The sequence below is a fragment of the Podarcis liolepis genome (genome assembly GCF_965112155.1).
Source record: "Podarcis liolepis genome assembly, chromosome: 2".
Lineage (NCBI taxonomy): Eukaryota > Metazoa > Chordata > Lepidosauria > Squamata > Lacertidae > Podarcis > Podarcis liolepis.
This window is the reverse complement of record NC_139555.1, coordinates 35,527,195-35,541,715: the sequence shown is the minus strand read 5'-3', so window position 1 is coordinate 35,541,715 and position 14,521 is coordinate 35,527,195. Positions and strand designations below refer to the sequence as shown.

Sequence of the window (14,521 nt, the reverse complement as noted above, 5' to 3'; positions counted from 1 at the left end):
ATCTAGCAGTTCCTACAGACGTTATAACGGTTCTCGATCTTTCTTTTCTTATTGTGCATGTATTTAAATAGAAACTGAACTTAGACCAGAAGGCTGCATAATCCATTAACCAGGGTGCATTGACTTCTGGAGCGGCCACATCCTGTCCCAAGATAACCTTGGTGCACATTATGGGTCTGGTGTTCTCTTTCCAGCTACGGGGATAAATTGGAGGCTCTCATACTCCCATAAACCTACTGGGTCCCAACTGTCCCTAGACCAGTACCTGGCACTTGCAAAGTTTTTCCTGATTTAAAGCATTCCCCAACAGATACTGAGCTATTCTCCTTAGATAAACATCCAGGAAGGGAAATGCTACAGTTCCACATTATATACAGCACTCTCAAACTAATTTCCATAAGCGTAGGGTTCCTCAAAAGGGGAAATAACTTCCCATATTTGTATGTTTCTGTATCAGGAGATGTCTCTCCAGCAAGTTGTTTTCTTCTATAACAGATCAGACTCATGCATGACTGCCGGACGGCATGGTCTGTGGATACTGCAGCACTCTTTCACGAGTGATGCTAAGAACAGTATTCAAAGTTCTCCCTGTTTGCAAGTTGAATGATAAGAGCAGTGGCGGACAGAATGTTCATTTCATTTTACAGTGGTTCTTTCATGTGCTCTCTGCCACGGGGAAGGGGCACTTGTGGCCATACATTTGCTGATGGGCTCAGACCCCCATCGGTCAGCAATGATCAGAGATGATGGAAGTCCCACAGCATCTGGGGAGGGCAAAGGCTTCCCCAGCCCACTTCCGTCACATTCACAACACATGGGGACGCTGTGAAGCCTGCGAAACATTCTCCCCTTGTGAAAACGGCCTCCTGTATCTTCTCTCTCAACTCCTCTGCCCTTTCCCAGCTCCTGCACTTGGAACCCCACATGCTGAGCTCACCTAACAGCAGCGAGTATGAAAAAAGGCTGGCGGGTCTGCAAGCGCAGCTGCGAGAAAGCCTGGCGAGCTATCAGGCGGAGCTCCTGGGTGCTCAAACTCGCATCGCTGAGCTGGAAGGTCAGGTAAGTTAGTTGCACTTAAGGCATGAAATAGAAACAGGTTCTTTTTGCATCCTGTTATTTTAATGGAAGCACCACGCTATGCATTAACAGCACACTCAGAGAAGGAACATGAGTCTTTATGTAGCCAAAACAGCACCATCCACTACAAGTGGAGGAGGTTTCAGTAGACTTGAGGAAATCCCAAGGTTTGCAGAAGTACAGAATAGCCTATCTAGTGCAGCATCTGGTTCTCCAGTGACTGCCAGAGGCCTATGAATCAGAATAGTAGAATTGTAGAGTTGGAAGGTGCCCCGGGGGTCATCTAGTCCAACCCCCTGCAATGCAGGAATCTCAACTAAAGCATCCATGGCAGATGGCCATCTAACCAGGACTCTCCCCAATTGAGATTCCCTGTAACCAGCATTCAGACAGTGGATGTAGATCATAGCCCTCATGGGCCTTTGATAACTTTAGCCTCCATTAATTTCCTTGACCATCTTCTAAAGTCATTGTGGGAGACTGTGCCATGGTTCAGCTGTATGCATAGTGAGAAGAAATTCTTCATTTTAACTGTCCTTAATCACCCAGTGTTCAGCTTCCTTGAATGACCCTGGGTTCTAGAGACGATTGGACTCCCCAACTCCACCTGTCTCTGGGTTTTGGATTTTTTGTCAGAACGTTCTCAGAGGGTTAGAGTAGGGTCACATGTGTCCACAGCCCTTAGCCTTAGCACCGGCTCACCACAGGATTGCGTGTTGAGTCCCCTGCTCTATGCTCTCTATACGTATGACTGTACAGCCATCTACTCCAGCAACAAAATCATCAAGTTTGCTGATGATACTACGGTGGTGGGGCTCATTTCAGGAGGGGATGAGTCCGCCTATCGGGACGAGGTGGAGCGGCTCTGTGTTTGGTGTGGAGAGAACAATCTGGCTCTTAATACGGCTAAGACCAAGGAATTGGTGGTGGATTACAGGAAAAAAAAGGCGGACATTCAGCCCTTGTATATCAACGGGGAACGGGTGGAGAGGGTGGCGGAATTCAGGTTTTTGGGAGTGACTATGGATCAGGGCATGACTTGGAGCGCAAATACCACTGCTCTGGTGAAGAAGGCCCAGCAGAGAATTTATTTCCTCAGACTTTTAAAAAAGAACAATCTGAGTGAGAGACTGCTGGTGTCCTTCTACCGAGGCTCCATAGAGAGCATACTTACATACTGTATTTGTGCTTGGTTCTCCAGTTGTACAGCTAGGGAGAGGAAGGTGCTCCAGAAGGTCATAACCACAGCCCAAAGGATTATTGGGCACCCTCTCCCACCTTTGGAAGAACTGTACGGTTCCCGTTGCCTTAGGAAAGCAAACAACATCCTGCAGGATCCATCTCACCCGGGATACAGTCTGTTTGCACTACTGCCTTCTGGCAGGAGGTATAGAAACATCAAGTCAAGGACAAATAGACTGAAAAATAGTTTCTATCCAAGAGCTGTGGCCTTGTTGAATGCTGTAACTCGATAGTGAGACCTGGGAGTTTGATGGGTGTGGGTGTGGTTGGAAGGTGGTTTGTTTGGTTGTTGCTGTTGTTTTGCTTCTGTTGTTTTTAAGGGATGGCATCCAATTTCGTTGCACTGGTGCAATGTTGCACTAGTGTAATGACAATAAAGAATCTATCTATCTATCTATCTATCTATCTATCTATCTATTATGAGAAAAATCTTTGGGGTGTGGGAACCCTAAGCTATGTAAGGAGACCTAAAGCACCTCAATGAAGACTGAGCAGGCTCCGTTGGCATATAATGTTGATTGACTCTTAGGGATGGAAAATTGGAATGGAATATGCTGGAAAAGGGCATGACCAGCTGGCTAGAAATCTGAACAAGAGGACTTTACATTGCAGCATTTTGTTGCAGACCCAACGTGTCATAAATGTGCATGGATAGTGAGTGTTGATAACTATGGCCTTACTCTGCTGTAGAAACCATGTATGTGTAAGTAGCTGAGGGCTTGTGAGTCATGGAAATATGACAACTGCTTAGTCACATGATTTAACAGTAAACATCCTTGTGATCGTCAAATTGCTTTCTCTCTCTCCTCCATCCCTCCAAGGCTTCCCTAGGTTAAATCTGAAGCAATGCTCCTGTGTTGATGCAACGTGTGAGTGGCTCCAAACCAAGTAGCTGTACCCTGTTTACGGATATTGATAAGTAAATTGGGTGTTTTTTAATTCATTTAGGTCAGGCGGCTGGAGCTGGAGAAGAATCAGCAAAAACTGCTGTTGGAAAGTTTACAGCAGCGCCATGAAGAAGACTTGGAGCTCATTGAGAATGCTCACAGGTATTGGCAGCTGTTGTTAGTGCTCAATGGGACAAGTAGAACAGAAAGCAGGAAGACCAACAGTAGGTGGCGCTAGAACCAATGGCAGGTGGAGAAAGCTGCACCATTACTGTCTGTAAGCAAAATGGCAAGAGGGTGGTGGTTGGCTGAGAGCAGACTGATGTTGGTGGGGCAGCACTCCATTCGCCTTAATGGACCAACATCCATCAGGCATTGGTTGTTCTGAATGCGCAAACTTATCCTAGAGCACCTGCCCCAAGGATCCATATGAAACAGGAACTACAGAAATGTACTCATAGGCACATCTTCCCACAGGGACTTCCTACGTATACCAGGCACATGTTCTCTTCTTGCCTCTTTCCAAATGATTAGGCCCACTGTGAAGTGTGTTTCCATCCCTTCCCTGAGTGGACATGCAGTACGAGCAGTATATATCTTCCATGCGAGTCCCAGCCTGTTTGAGCAAGAGAGCTAGAGGAGTTTGCTACAATCACAGTTCTACCACTGGAACTATTGCTTTGACACATCTTCATCTAACTTCCCCACAAACGAATCAGGATGAATGCTCATTGAATAGCCAAACTTGTGGAATCTCTCTGCAAACAAATCAGGATGGGTGCTCAATAAATAGGTTGTGTGGGAAGCTCCCAGTGTTTCAAAGCTACCCAAAAAGCATACAGTGGTACCTCGGGTTACAAACACCTCAGGTTACAAACACTTTAGGTCACAAACTCTGCTAACCCGGAAGTAGTACCTCAGGTTAAGAACTTTGCCCCAGAATGAGAACAGAAATTGTGCACCGGCGGCAGCGGAAGACCCCATTAGCTAAAGTGGTGCTTCAGGTTAAGAACGGTTTCAGGTTAAGAACGGGCCTCCTGAACGAATTAAGTTCGTAACCAGAGATACCACTGTACAGTATCATAAAACATACAGTATAAGAAACAGATAATAGCAAATAAAAACCACTTTCAGAAGATGAGGTTATTGGTGCTACAATGTAATGTATATGGAAAATGAGAGAGAGATGCTGATATGAGAAGCTCAGTTTTCACACCTAGACAAATACAGGCAAATAAGTCGCAAGCCAGTCACTAGACCCCCTAAAGCAGTTCATTAATTAAAGATGGACAGGCAGACATCATTTTATATGTATGCCTCCTTTCCCTAGTTAAAAACCATGCTCAATGCCGCTTCCAACAAGAAAAGAATTACATAATTACAAATATAACAATAGTCATAAACAATAACACATATCAAAAAGTACAGAACCAAATTAACAATTTCCACATTGAATCATAAGATAGAAAAAATAAAGATACAAAAAATTAAGATCAATAACAGCAACAACACCCCCTCCCTTTAAATACTAGTGAGTGAACAATTACACAAGAATATCCTACATTGTTTCTTTCAACCCAAACACACTTGGGAACCCGTGTGGTGGTGTTTTCCCTCCTGACATAGGAACCGTGTAAAGGTGATTGAGGACTCGTACCACCAGCGTGAGGAGCGCCTCCGGCAAGAGAACCAAGAGCTGGCGGGTCGATACTTATCTTGCTGCCAGAATGCAGAGGAGGCCAAATCGGAGTTGCTGGCCCAACACCAGCGCCGGCTGACAGAGCTAGAGCAGGAGAAGGCCAAGGATATTGACCGGCTACGGGAGCTTCAGAGGTATGTGGTGAGGGAGGTTCAAAGGGATTTGGGTGGCTTTCCAAAGCCCAAGTTAGACAGTCCATCCTGTTGCTTTTCCTTTGACAAATGCTCAAACTTCAGTCCTTCCAGTGTGATGAGAGCCAGTGTGGTGTAGTGGTTAAGAGCGGTAGTCTCGTAATCTGGGGAACCGGGTTCGCATCTCCGCTCCTCCACATGCAGCTGCTGGGTAACCTTGGGCCAGTCACACTTCTCTGAAGTCTGTCAGCCCCACTCACCTCACAGAGTGTTTGTTGTGGGGGAGGAAGGGAAAGGAGAATGTTAGCCGCTTTGAGACTCCTTCGGGTAGTAATAAAGCGGGATATCAAATCCAAACTCTTCTTCTTCTTCTTCTTCTTCCAACATTTGGCCACACTTTCTGTGTGACCTGAAAGCTTGCCTTATTTGTGGAAAGATGTCTTTATGTCTTTAGAGAGAAAGAGAGAGAGAGAGCACAGTTTAGATTGGCGCAAACTCTGAAGTGAGATTCGTCCCAAGAACCTGTTTGTTTTACTCCATTTTCCTAGCAAGTATGGATCTAGTGTCTTTTTCCCCTTCCCCTTTGGGGACCCCCAGGATGTCTATTCTGGAAATGCGCAAAGACCACGAAGAGCAACTGCAACGTCTGAAACAGCTGAAGGCTCAGGAGATTGATGCAGTGACCAGCGCCACCTCTTACACCAGGTAACACCTGCTGCTCACCTGCGAGCTCAAGGAATTGGAAAGAAAGAGAAGCCAGTGCTAGGAAACAAGGAACATAGATGGAGAATTGTCTGTAGTGCTCAAAGGATGTCTAGTCTTTCAGCAGCAGTAACTAAAAGGGGGTACGTGAAGCAGGCAGTCAGAAACAGAGTTGCCGGACATATAGGAATTCTCATATAGACATGACGATTGACAGCATCTCTTAACAAGGAAGAATACCTGCTCCAGTCTTGTACACAAATCCAGGTGTTCAGGGTTAGTGGGAGAATATGATCAATGTCTGCAGAAGGTGTGGGTGTCCTCTGCTCTCCTACTGGCCAGTGGCCCCATCGGGAGTGGTTCTGCTTCTCAGATGAGCACTGAATTAACATCAGCCACAGGAATGGTGGCAGGGGCTTTCTTCCCTCCTTTGCCAAGATCAGCCTTCCCCAACCTGGTGCCTTTCAGTATTGCCGGACTCCCAAGCCACATTAGCCCCCAGCCAGCATTGCCCAATGGTCAGGAAGGATGGATGCTGAAGTCCAACAGCACCTAGTGGGTACCGGGTTGAGGGAGGCTGGCCAAAGTGAACTGTAGGCTGCTTTGCTCTTGCAGCACAACTGGGGAAGTGAAACGGGACAGGAGAAGGCTGAGGGTCTTTGCAAAGAATGGGACAGGGAAGGAACCCTCCACATGTTGAAACGGGATAAGATGTGAGAGATTCAATGGGTATGTTTGGGGATGCTGCTACCTAAGGAGAAAAGGGTGATTCAGGAGGAATTGCACTTCTCTGAGGCTGTTTCCAGTGACAAGGTGGCTTAACAGTGCTGTTGTGAGAGAAACGGGGGTTCAGGTGGAGGTGGAGGTTAAAGGCCACACCCCCCAAACATACACAAGTTCTGAGCAAGACCTGAGAATTTAGAGGCACTGGCACAAGGATCTTAAACTGATAAATCTGGGAAAAAACTAGTTTTGTTATTGTTAAATTGCTTCAGGATCTTTCATGGAAAGGGAAGTGGTATTCATAAATGCATGAATGAATAAAAAAATAAAATGCTGGCCAGAAATGCAGCCTGTGTATCCTGGGCAAAAAAGGGCCAATACTCCTCCGCTCTAAATTTGCGCCCTTTATGACCAAGTAGCCAAAACATGTCTAGCCCACCTCCAGCAGAAGCAACATATAAGCCTCACTACTGCAAAAGAAGCTTCCTGGATCATGTTCTTTGTGCCAATGGGAAACAAAAGGATGCATAGTACTGGGCAACTTGGCGCTCACGTTGCTTTTTTCCAGGTCTTTGAATGGTGTCATCAGTCAGATGGAGAAGTTCTCCAGCAACCTGAATGACCTTGCTAACAAAGTGGAGGCCACTCACCACACCACATCCCAAGGACTTGAGATTGGGTCTCGCCAACGGGATGAACAACTCAGGGGTACGTGGCTTCCTGACACTAGGGACCTAAATGCCACTTCCACAGGACTTCCTCTTTCACTGGGGCATTTGTAATTTAGGAATTGGAGGTTTTGAATCAGCTTCAGCAGATTCTCCTGCAGGGCCATGAGACTAGTGTGGAATCAGTGCAGAAGGATTTCCAGAACTTTCCCTTTTGTGTCTTACAAAGGCAAATAAAATGTGATGGAGGCTGTTGCCTGGGGGTGCCTCATCTTCCACTTCATTTGTGTGAGGTAAAATTACAAATTTCTTGGAAATTGGTAGGGATAAGCTGGTTAGCACCAGTTATGCAGTCTAAAACTGTTGGCACCAGCGGGGAGGGTTGATTTGAACAAAAAGATAAGCCCCTATACTATTGGAGTCTTGCAAAGTGTCGGTAATTCTTTCTTCCTCCCTTCTGAAGTTCTGGAAGACCGTCTGATCCGGCAGCAGAGAGACATGGAAGAAGAACGCAACCGGCTCCAAGAGGTCATCTCTAAGATGGAGGCCAGGCTGAATGAGCAGACTCGCCTTCTGGAGCAGGTGAGCTATTGCTGGAATGGCAGCCATTTATTGTAGCAAGAATGTGACTTCTGGGATTCTCAACTTTAAAGGGTGATCTGTTTTTCCTCCCCAGCTCCTCCTCAAATAACATGCTTGTTTTAAGATGGCTTGAGTTATCCACTGGATTCCTGAGCCCTTTTCAACTACATTTATTTACTAGCGTTGTGGAAACTAAGTGGTCCACCAAATAAATGTTGCCTCACAGCCTCGCTCAGGCTGCTACCACTTACAGGGTGAGGCATGGAGTAGCGTGCACAAAAGAGGCAAGTGAATATCAGATTTGGCAAGCAGAATTTTCCTGAGGAAACCCATGACTTCCATTAACACCAATTTCTTAAGATCGTAACTATACATAAAATGGTAACAGGTGGACATATTTCTTGATTTAGAATGACATGTTGAGATCGGAGCAATGGTTCTGATCCAGTTTGCTGTTTATGAAAATGCTCCTAGTAACCTAATTCAGAATAAAATAACCTATATTAACATAGAATTAGGAAAAGGTCTTACAAACGTGCATTGAAAGAGTGGAGGAAATTAGTTTACCCACTGTAATTATATTAGCAAAAGGGATTTTGAAATTTGTATCATGGTTAATTGAATGACATGTCTCTAAAGCAGGGATGGGATGGAGAACTTGTGATCTTTCAGGTGCTGAACACCTACCATCTCCATCTCTGGACAGTGGTCAGGGCTGATGGGAGTTCAACAACATCTGGAGGGCCACAGGTTCCCTGTTCCCAGTTTGATACTTTGAGCGTGGTTCTAAGCCATGTTTATTCTTCCGGAACTGTTCCGAGGGGCTCCTCCCTCCACCTGATGAGTTAACAGAAGAAAATAAGAAAAAGCAAATTGTTCACTGATCAGGGGTTAAGGATTGCCCCCATTTCCATGGCATACTCCTCCACTGTCTTCCAAGACAGGTGAATGCCAATAACAACTTGTCTGCATACATTAGTTTTCTTACTAAGTGAAGGGTTGCTGTGTGGTGTGGAATTGCATCAGGTTGATGACACAGCTGTGACTAGAACGGCTTTCAGTTGAGCAACACCCACTATTTGCCCTTGCTTGCCTCCTTGCAAGGGCCTGTCCTCAGCTTGTCATGAGAGCTTGTCCTTCTGCTGCTCCACTGAGCCCTGATTTATTCTTAAAGTAGCCACTGCCGCCACCCTGTTGCCCTAGGATTGTATCCAACTAAACTCTACTCAAAATAGATCCACTGAAATTAACAATCCTAAATTAGTAATGCCAACTTCATTGGGTTTATTCTGAGTAGGACCAGCATTGGCTACAACCCTTAGATGTAGGACTTTTTCTGTAATTACCCACATAAAGGTAAAGGACCCCTGGATGGTTAAGTCCACTCAAAGGTGACTCTAGGCTTGTGGCACTCATCTTTCTTTCAGGCCAAGTGAGCTGGGGTTTGTCCACAGACAGTTTTCTGGGTCATGTGGCCAGCATGACTAAACCGCTTCTGGCACAACATAACACCGTGACAGAAACCAGAGTGCACGGAAACACCATTTACCTTTCCGCCGCAGCCGTACCTATTTACTTGCACTGGCGTGCTTTTGAACTGCTAGGTTGGCAGGAGCTGGGGCAGAGCAACAGGAGCTCACTCCATCACGGGGATTCAAACCGCCGACCTTCTGATTGGTAAGCCCAAGAGGCTCAGCGGTACCCTTTGCACACGGACAAAATAGAGCTCAAGCCCTGAAGCAGAAATATTCCTTTAATTAGCAGACAAGCAATAGATCTTGTAATTCTACCACCCTGCCTTGGTGTGTCTGCCTTAGCTTTTCTAGCAAGCGTTCTGTTACAAGTATATTGTTGTCCACTCTGGCCTGCTAACCAAATGAGTCTGTCCCTCTCTCAGCTTTCCATTCCCACATGGTCAGTCAGCCTCCCCCTTGGACTGCTGACACACCCAACTGCATTGCTTTCTTGCCTAATGGTGGAATGAACCTTCCCTGAACAGATCTTGTGTCTTTCTACCTTAGGAACGCTGGAGGGTGACAGCAGAACAATCCAAAGCATCGTCTTTGCAACACTCGCTAGAGGAGCAGAGGAGGATCATGACCCAGCAGCTGAGCATGGAGAAAGAAGAGCTAGAGAGGGCAAAGGTTAGAAGGGCCCTTGGTGGTTTTGTTCGTTTGTTCATTTGTTTTTTTAGCAAAATGATGTTGCCAACACACTGCAAAGTGTGGACTGATCCGGTTGTAAATATGTAGCAGTCTATACCAACCTGGAAGGTGGGAGGGGAATTTCTATACACCTTTTGCATTTCCTGCTGCTCTTGTTTCCAGATAGAGGTTCCTCCGTGACAACAAAGAGAATTTTAATGTGTTGGGTTTCTCCCCCCGCCCAGGCAACTGACTATAAGTTCAAGACACCCATATCAACCTTTAAAAATGCCATTTTGGTGTACGCGGCCTCTTGTTGGATTTGATGTCGTTCTGAGGCTTTCAAGAAGTACACATTACTTCCCTGTGTTTCTCTTCGTTGCTCCCAGAATGCTTTGCTTGACGAGCAGAAGGCCGTCATGCAGAAATGTGCCACGGAGCGCCATAAGCTTGCTGCAGAGTGGTCTGAGCTCCACACCCAACAGAGGCTGAGCAAAGAACGCACAGAGAGGGAGGTGGACCGGGCTCTGCAGATTGACTCTCAGAGAGAAGGGGCCATCATGAGCCTGGCAAAGGTAAAAAGGAGCTAAAGGAGAGCTTGCTCAGTTCTGGAGCTTTCTTTCAAGGCTGCAGCCTAGGGCCTAAAGGATATGAAGTGAAAATAAGAAGTGGGAGAATCTGAGTGGATATTTAGGTCAGGGCTTGTGAAGCGTTGCTCTTCAGAATGCAATAACAATAAGGTATGTGTGAGGAACCTGTGACCCTTGAGATGTTGTTGGACTTCAGCTCCCCTCAGCCCAACCAGCATGGTTACAGTAATATATTATTTCTACTTTGTCTTTCTACCATTTTGCATACACACAAAGAATTAAACAATAGAATGTAGGCATGGAAATATAAGATGCAGTAATTAAATTAAGTAGAGGATCTTTTCCTGAATAGCCATTGCCTGCTGCCCAATTATGTGGGAACTGAACTAGGCGGAGCTAAGTCATTATAAGGAGCTGCCTAATATTCCATTCACAGTAATACAAGATAGCAAATCTGACAGGCTCTTTTTTATTAGGAACGTGCAGACCTGCAAATCAAAGCCAGTGAGCTGAGATCGAGGGAGGAGCAGCTGGCGAGAGATCGGGAGATTCTGGAGCAAGAGAAGCAGGAGCTGAGGCTGGAAAAGGAAAGGGTCAATGCAGCAGCTTTGCACGTCAAGCAGAGGACCGAAGAAATCCATAGCATGAGCAAAGTAAGAAAGCCTCATTTCCCCCTTTACACATCTAGCTGTGCTAGGAAGGCAGAAGAAGGAGGAAACTGAGTCAGAGCAGAATGTAGGAGCCAAACAACAGGTTTGGCTTCTGATGGTCTGGTTTCTAGTCCTAGGTGTAACATCAGTATGTGATATTTTGTTCTCTCAGTCGTGGAGATGCTGAAGCACACTTCTTGGGTTGAATTCAACAAACCCACTGCATGAATAGAACAACTTGTGCAATGGAACTTCTCCAGTCTATCTTTCCACTGTATGCCCCCCAAACTCCCCCAGACCTGCCCTGCAGGGTTGAGAGTAGATTTTGGTGGGGAGTGGGGGATGCAAAGGGCATATGGGGGGAAAGGGAGGGAAAGTTCAATTGCACAATCACAAGTCATTCTGCTTATGCAATTACTTCATTGGAGTCAACCCTTTGTGCCAGATTCAACTAAGTTGTTGCTCTGGCAGAAGCCAGCACAATGAGTTCCATTTGCAAAGTGGGACTTCCTCCCCCAGCACAACCTCTGTCTCCTCTGAGATCTGTCCAGGAGGGTTTGGAGGACCCCCGGAACAGGAGGAGGAGAGGAAATTATTTGGTGGCGTCACCTGCTCCTTGGAAAATAGAATTAAGATCAAACTGCTTGTGGCTCAAGACGGATTTTGTTGTGGTAAGCACACAGTAACACTGAATGTGTAGTAACAAATTGGGTCCTGATGATTCTTTCTCCTCACACTGCACAGCTATCCTCTGAGAAATACGAAGAGGGAGAAAGAGCCCTCATGGAGGCAAGGAAGGTGGAGTCGGAGCATCAGGCCAGGTTGCGTCTTGTGCAGCATCAGATGGAGCGACTCAGGGAGCAGGAGGAACTGCTGCACCAGGTGATTTCTCTGAAGCTTTTAAACTATTTTGTTGCCTGTGTGCCAACATCTTTGTCAGTCTCGGCATTATTATTAGTAATAATGATTCATAATAATAATTCATAATAATATTTATTAGACTTATTAGTTTAGTTTAGGACAGCTGTCCTGAACAAAAGATAGAAATACAGTGGTACCTCAGGTTAAGAACTTAATTCATTCTGGAGATCCATTCTTAACCTGAAACTGTTCTTAACCTGAGGTACCACTTTAGCTAATGGGGCCTCCCGCTGCCGCTGTGCCACCACCGCACGATTTCTGTTCTCATCCTGAGGTAAAGTTCTTAACCCAAGGTACTATTTCTGGGTTAGTGGAGTCTGTAACCTGAGGTACCACTGTACCACTTTTTTTTAAAATCCCACCCTGCCTGTGCAGTGGGGACTCTTCTCCTCATACACCCCTCAGGTCTGTTCTGGGGCAGCTTTCAGGTGGCTGACAGAGAGAGGAAGTTCTGCAGAACATGGTGCAAGAGACAATGACACACAGGAGGCTTTTTTTTGTGGTAGCTCCTCTGTTCTAGAATGTTCTCCCCTCTCTCCTGTGAGGTGCATCTGCTGCTAATACTGTGTAGTTTTGTAGGCAGCTCAAGGCACATCTCTTTGCTCAGGCTTATGAAGGGTTGATGTGAAATGTTCCACTCCCTCCATTATTTCATACTGATTTGCTGCTGCTTTTATCACGTTTTGTTTTTGCTTGTAACTTTACACAATGTAACCCACCTTTGGGTGAGGGGGCAATAATAAATCCCATTCAATCAAATGAATAAACTTAGGAGGCACATTGCAAGTTAAAAAAAAATCATTCTGTGCACAGGACACCTGCTCAACGTGGGTTTGTTGCCCTGTACCACAGAGCCTCCCACCAGAACGTTTCTCATTCTCTTTTTCATTCTCACACCGGACTCTGTCAGGAGCACCTCAGCCTGTCTCAGCAGAGGAGGCAGCTTGAACAACTGCGGGTGGGACTTCCAAGCAATCCATTGGTGTTCCAGACCACATCCCAGATGCCGTTGTCAGGAGCTCAGGCCAATGCAATCTCCAGGACACACTGTAAGTAGCTACGCAGCCGCTACCAATCCCTTCAGGAGTGTTTTTGGCAGGAATCCTAAGGATAAACCTTGGAGATGTTTGGGACATGATCTGTGAGGGCCTTTGTGTGGAGGCTCGTTACTCTAGCTAAGTTTATTTCCTTCCCAGATTTCTCTCTTCCTCTTACTGACCTACCTAAAGCCAACCCCGGAACCTCTCAGGGCCAGTCCAGTTCAGGACCAGCAGATCTCTATGCTAAACTGGTGCTGCATAAGATTTCAGCTGATCGGGTAAAAATTAATTCTCTAGCATTTGATCTTCTGTAGACTGGGAACATTACCTCTGCCCCGGGCTTGTTGTTTCTGTCCTGATGCTGTTTATACAACTTTCATATTACATATTTATACATAGCTCAGTTTCAGTTCTAACCATTGCATGCTCTGTCTAGCTCACAAGACAGATGGATTTATTATTATTATTTAATGATATTTATATACGACTTGGTTGTAATAAAACCTCTAAGTGGTTTACTCACTAAAGTAAGTTGGTGAATGGGAAGGTAGCATAATGAGTCTGTGACACCCACAGATCCTGTTAGTTTGACTTTTCTTTTTTTTAAAACAGGATCATGATTTCTTAGAGGAAGAACAGTTCTTCTTAGAAACCTTGAAGAAAACCTCCTACAACGCTCCATCCCAGTCAGCATAAGAATGGAAGAGTCCTGAAGGAATCCCTTCCTGGATTGATGGTTTCTCCTAATAAAGATGGATCTTCATCATTTTGATATATATTTTTTTAATGCTTCCGGAGGACGGTGGTAAATGTAAACATGTAAATGCCAAACCTCACTTTAACAGATACTAAATTTGTAAAATAAAACTTTTTACAGTTTCCTGTAACTCCCTGCTTTTGTGAAAAACATAGGAGTTTTTTGGGTTGACGCTTTTTGTTTTTAGGTGCCATTGGAGCTTGATCCATTTGGGTAGCAAGGTGCTCCTGGCCATACCCTGTCTCTCCACCCTATTGCCCAGTACGTTTCCGAGCACAATTCAAAGTGTTGGTGCTGACCTTTAAAGCCCTAAACGGCCTCAGTCCTGTATACCTGAAGGAGCGTCTCCACTCCCATCGTTCAGTCCAAACATTGAGGTCCAGCACCGAGGGCCTTCTGGCGGTTCCCTCACTGCGAGAAGCCAAGTTACAGGGAACCAGGCAGAGGGCCTTCTTGGTAGTGGCACCTGCCCTGTGGAATGCCCTCCCACCAGATGTCAAAGGGAACAACAACTACCAGACTTTTAGAAAACATCTGAAGGCAGCCCTGCTTAGGGAAGCTTTTAATGTTTGATGCATTACTGTATTTTAATATTTTGTTGGAAGCTGCCCATAGTGGCTGGGGAAGCCCAGCCAGATGGGCGGGGTATAAATAAATTATTATTATTATTATTATTATTATTATTATTATTATTATTATTATTATTAT

General features: G+C 45.6%; 1 protein-coding gene across 15 annotated transcripts in view; it reads left to right on the top strand.

Annotated features, from left to right (window-relative positions):
- Nucleotides 1–13,943, top strand: part of FBF1 (Fas binding factor 1) — a 30,203-nt gene extending 16,260 nt beyond the window's left edge. For all 15 annotated transcript variants that reach the window (XM_083487473.1, XM_083487469.1, XM_083487466.1 and 12 more), the window contains 13 exons: nt 904–1,059; nt 3,268–3,368; nt 4,833–5,039; nt 5,634–5,741; nt 7,030–7,169; nt 7,593–7,711; nt 9,733–9,855; nt 10,245–10,430; nt 10,922–11,098; nt 11,840–11,977; nt 12,927–13,065; nt 13,213–13,334; nt 13,669–13,943. In XM_083487473.1, coding sequence (XP_083343599.1) covers nt 904–1,059; nt 3,268–3,368; nt 4,833–5,039; nt 5,634–5,741; nt 7,030–7,169; nt 7,593–7,711; nt 9,733–9,855; nt 10,245–10,430; nt 10,922–11,098; nt 11,840–11,977; nt 12,927–13,065; nt 13,213–13,334; nt 13,669–13,752 — 1,800 coding nt within the window. In that variant the 3' untranslated portion in view covers nt 13,753–13,943. The remainder of the gene's footprint in view (nt 1–903; nt 1,060–3,267; nt 3,369–4,832; nt 5,040–5,633; nt 5,742–7,029; nt 7,170–7,592; nt 7,712–9,732; nt 9,856–10,244; nt 10,431–10,921; nt 11,099–11,839; nt 11,978–12,926; nt 13,066–13,212; nt 13,335–13,668) is intronic.
- The last annotated feature ends 578 nt before the right edge of the window (nt 13,944–14,521 follow it).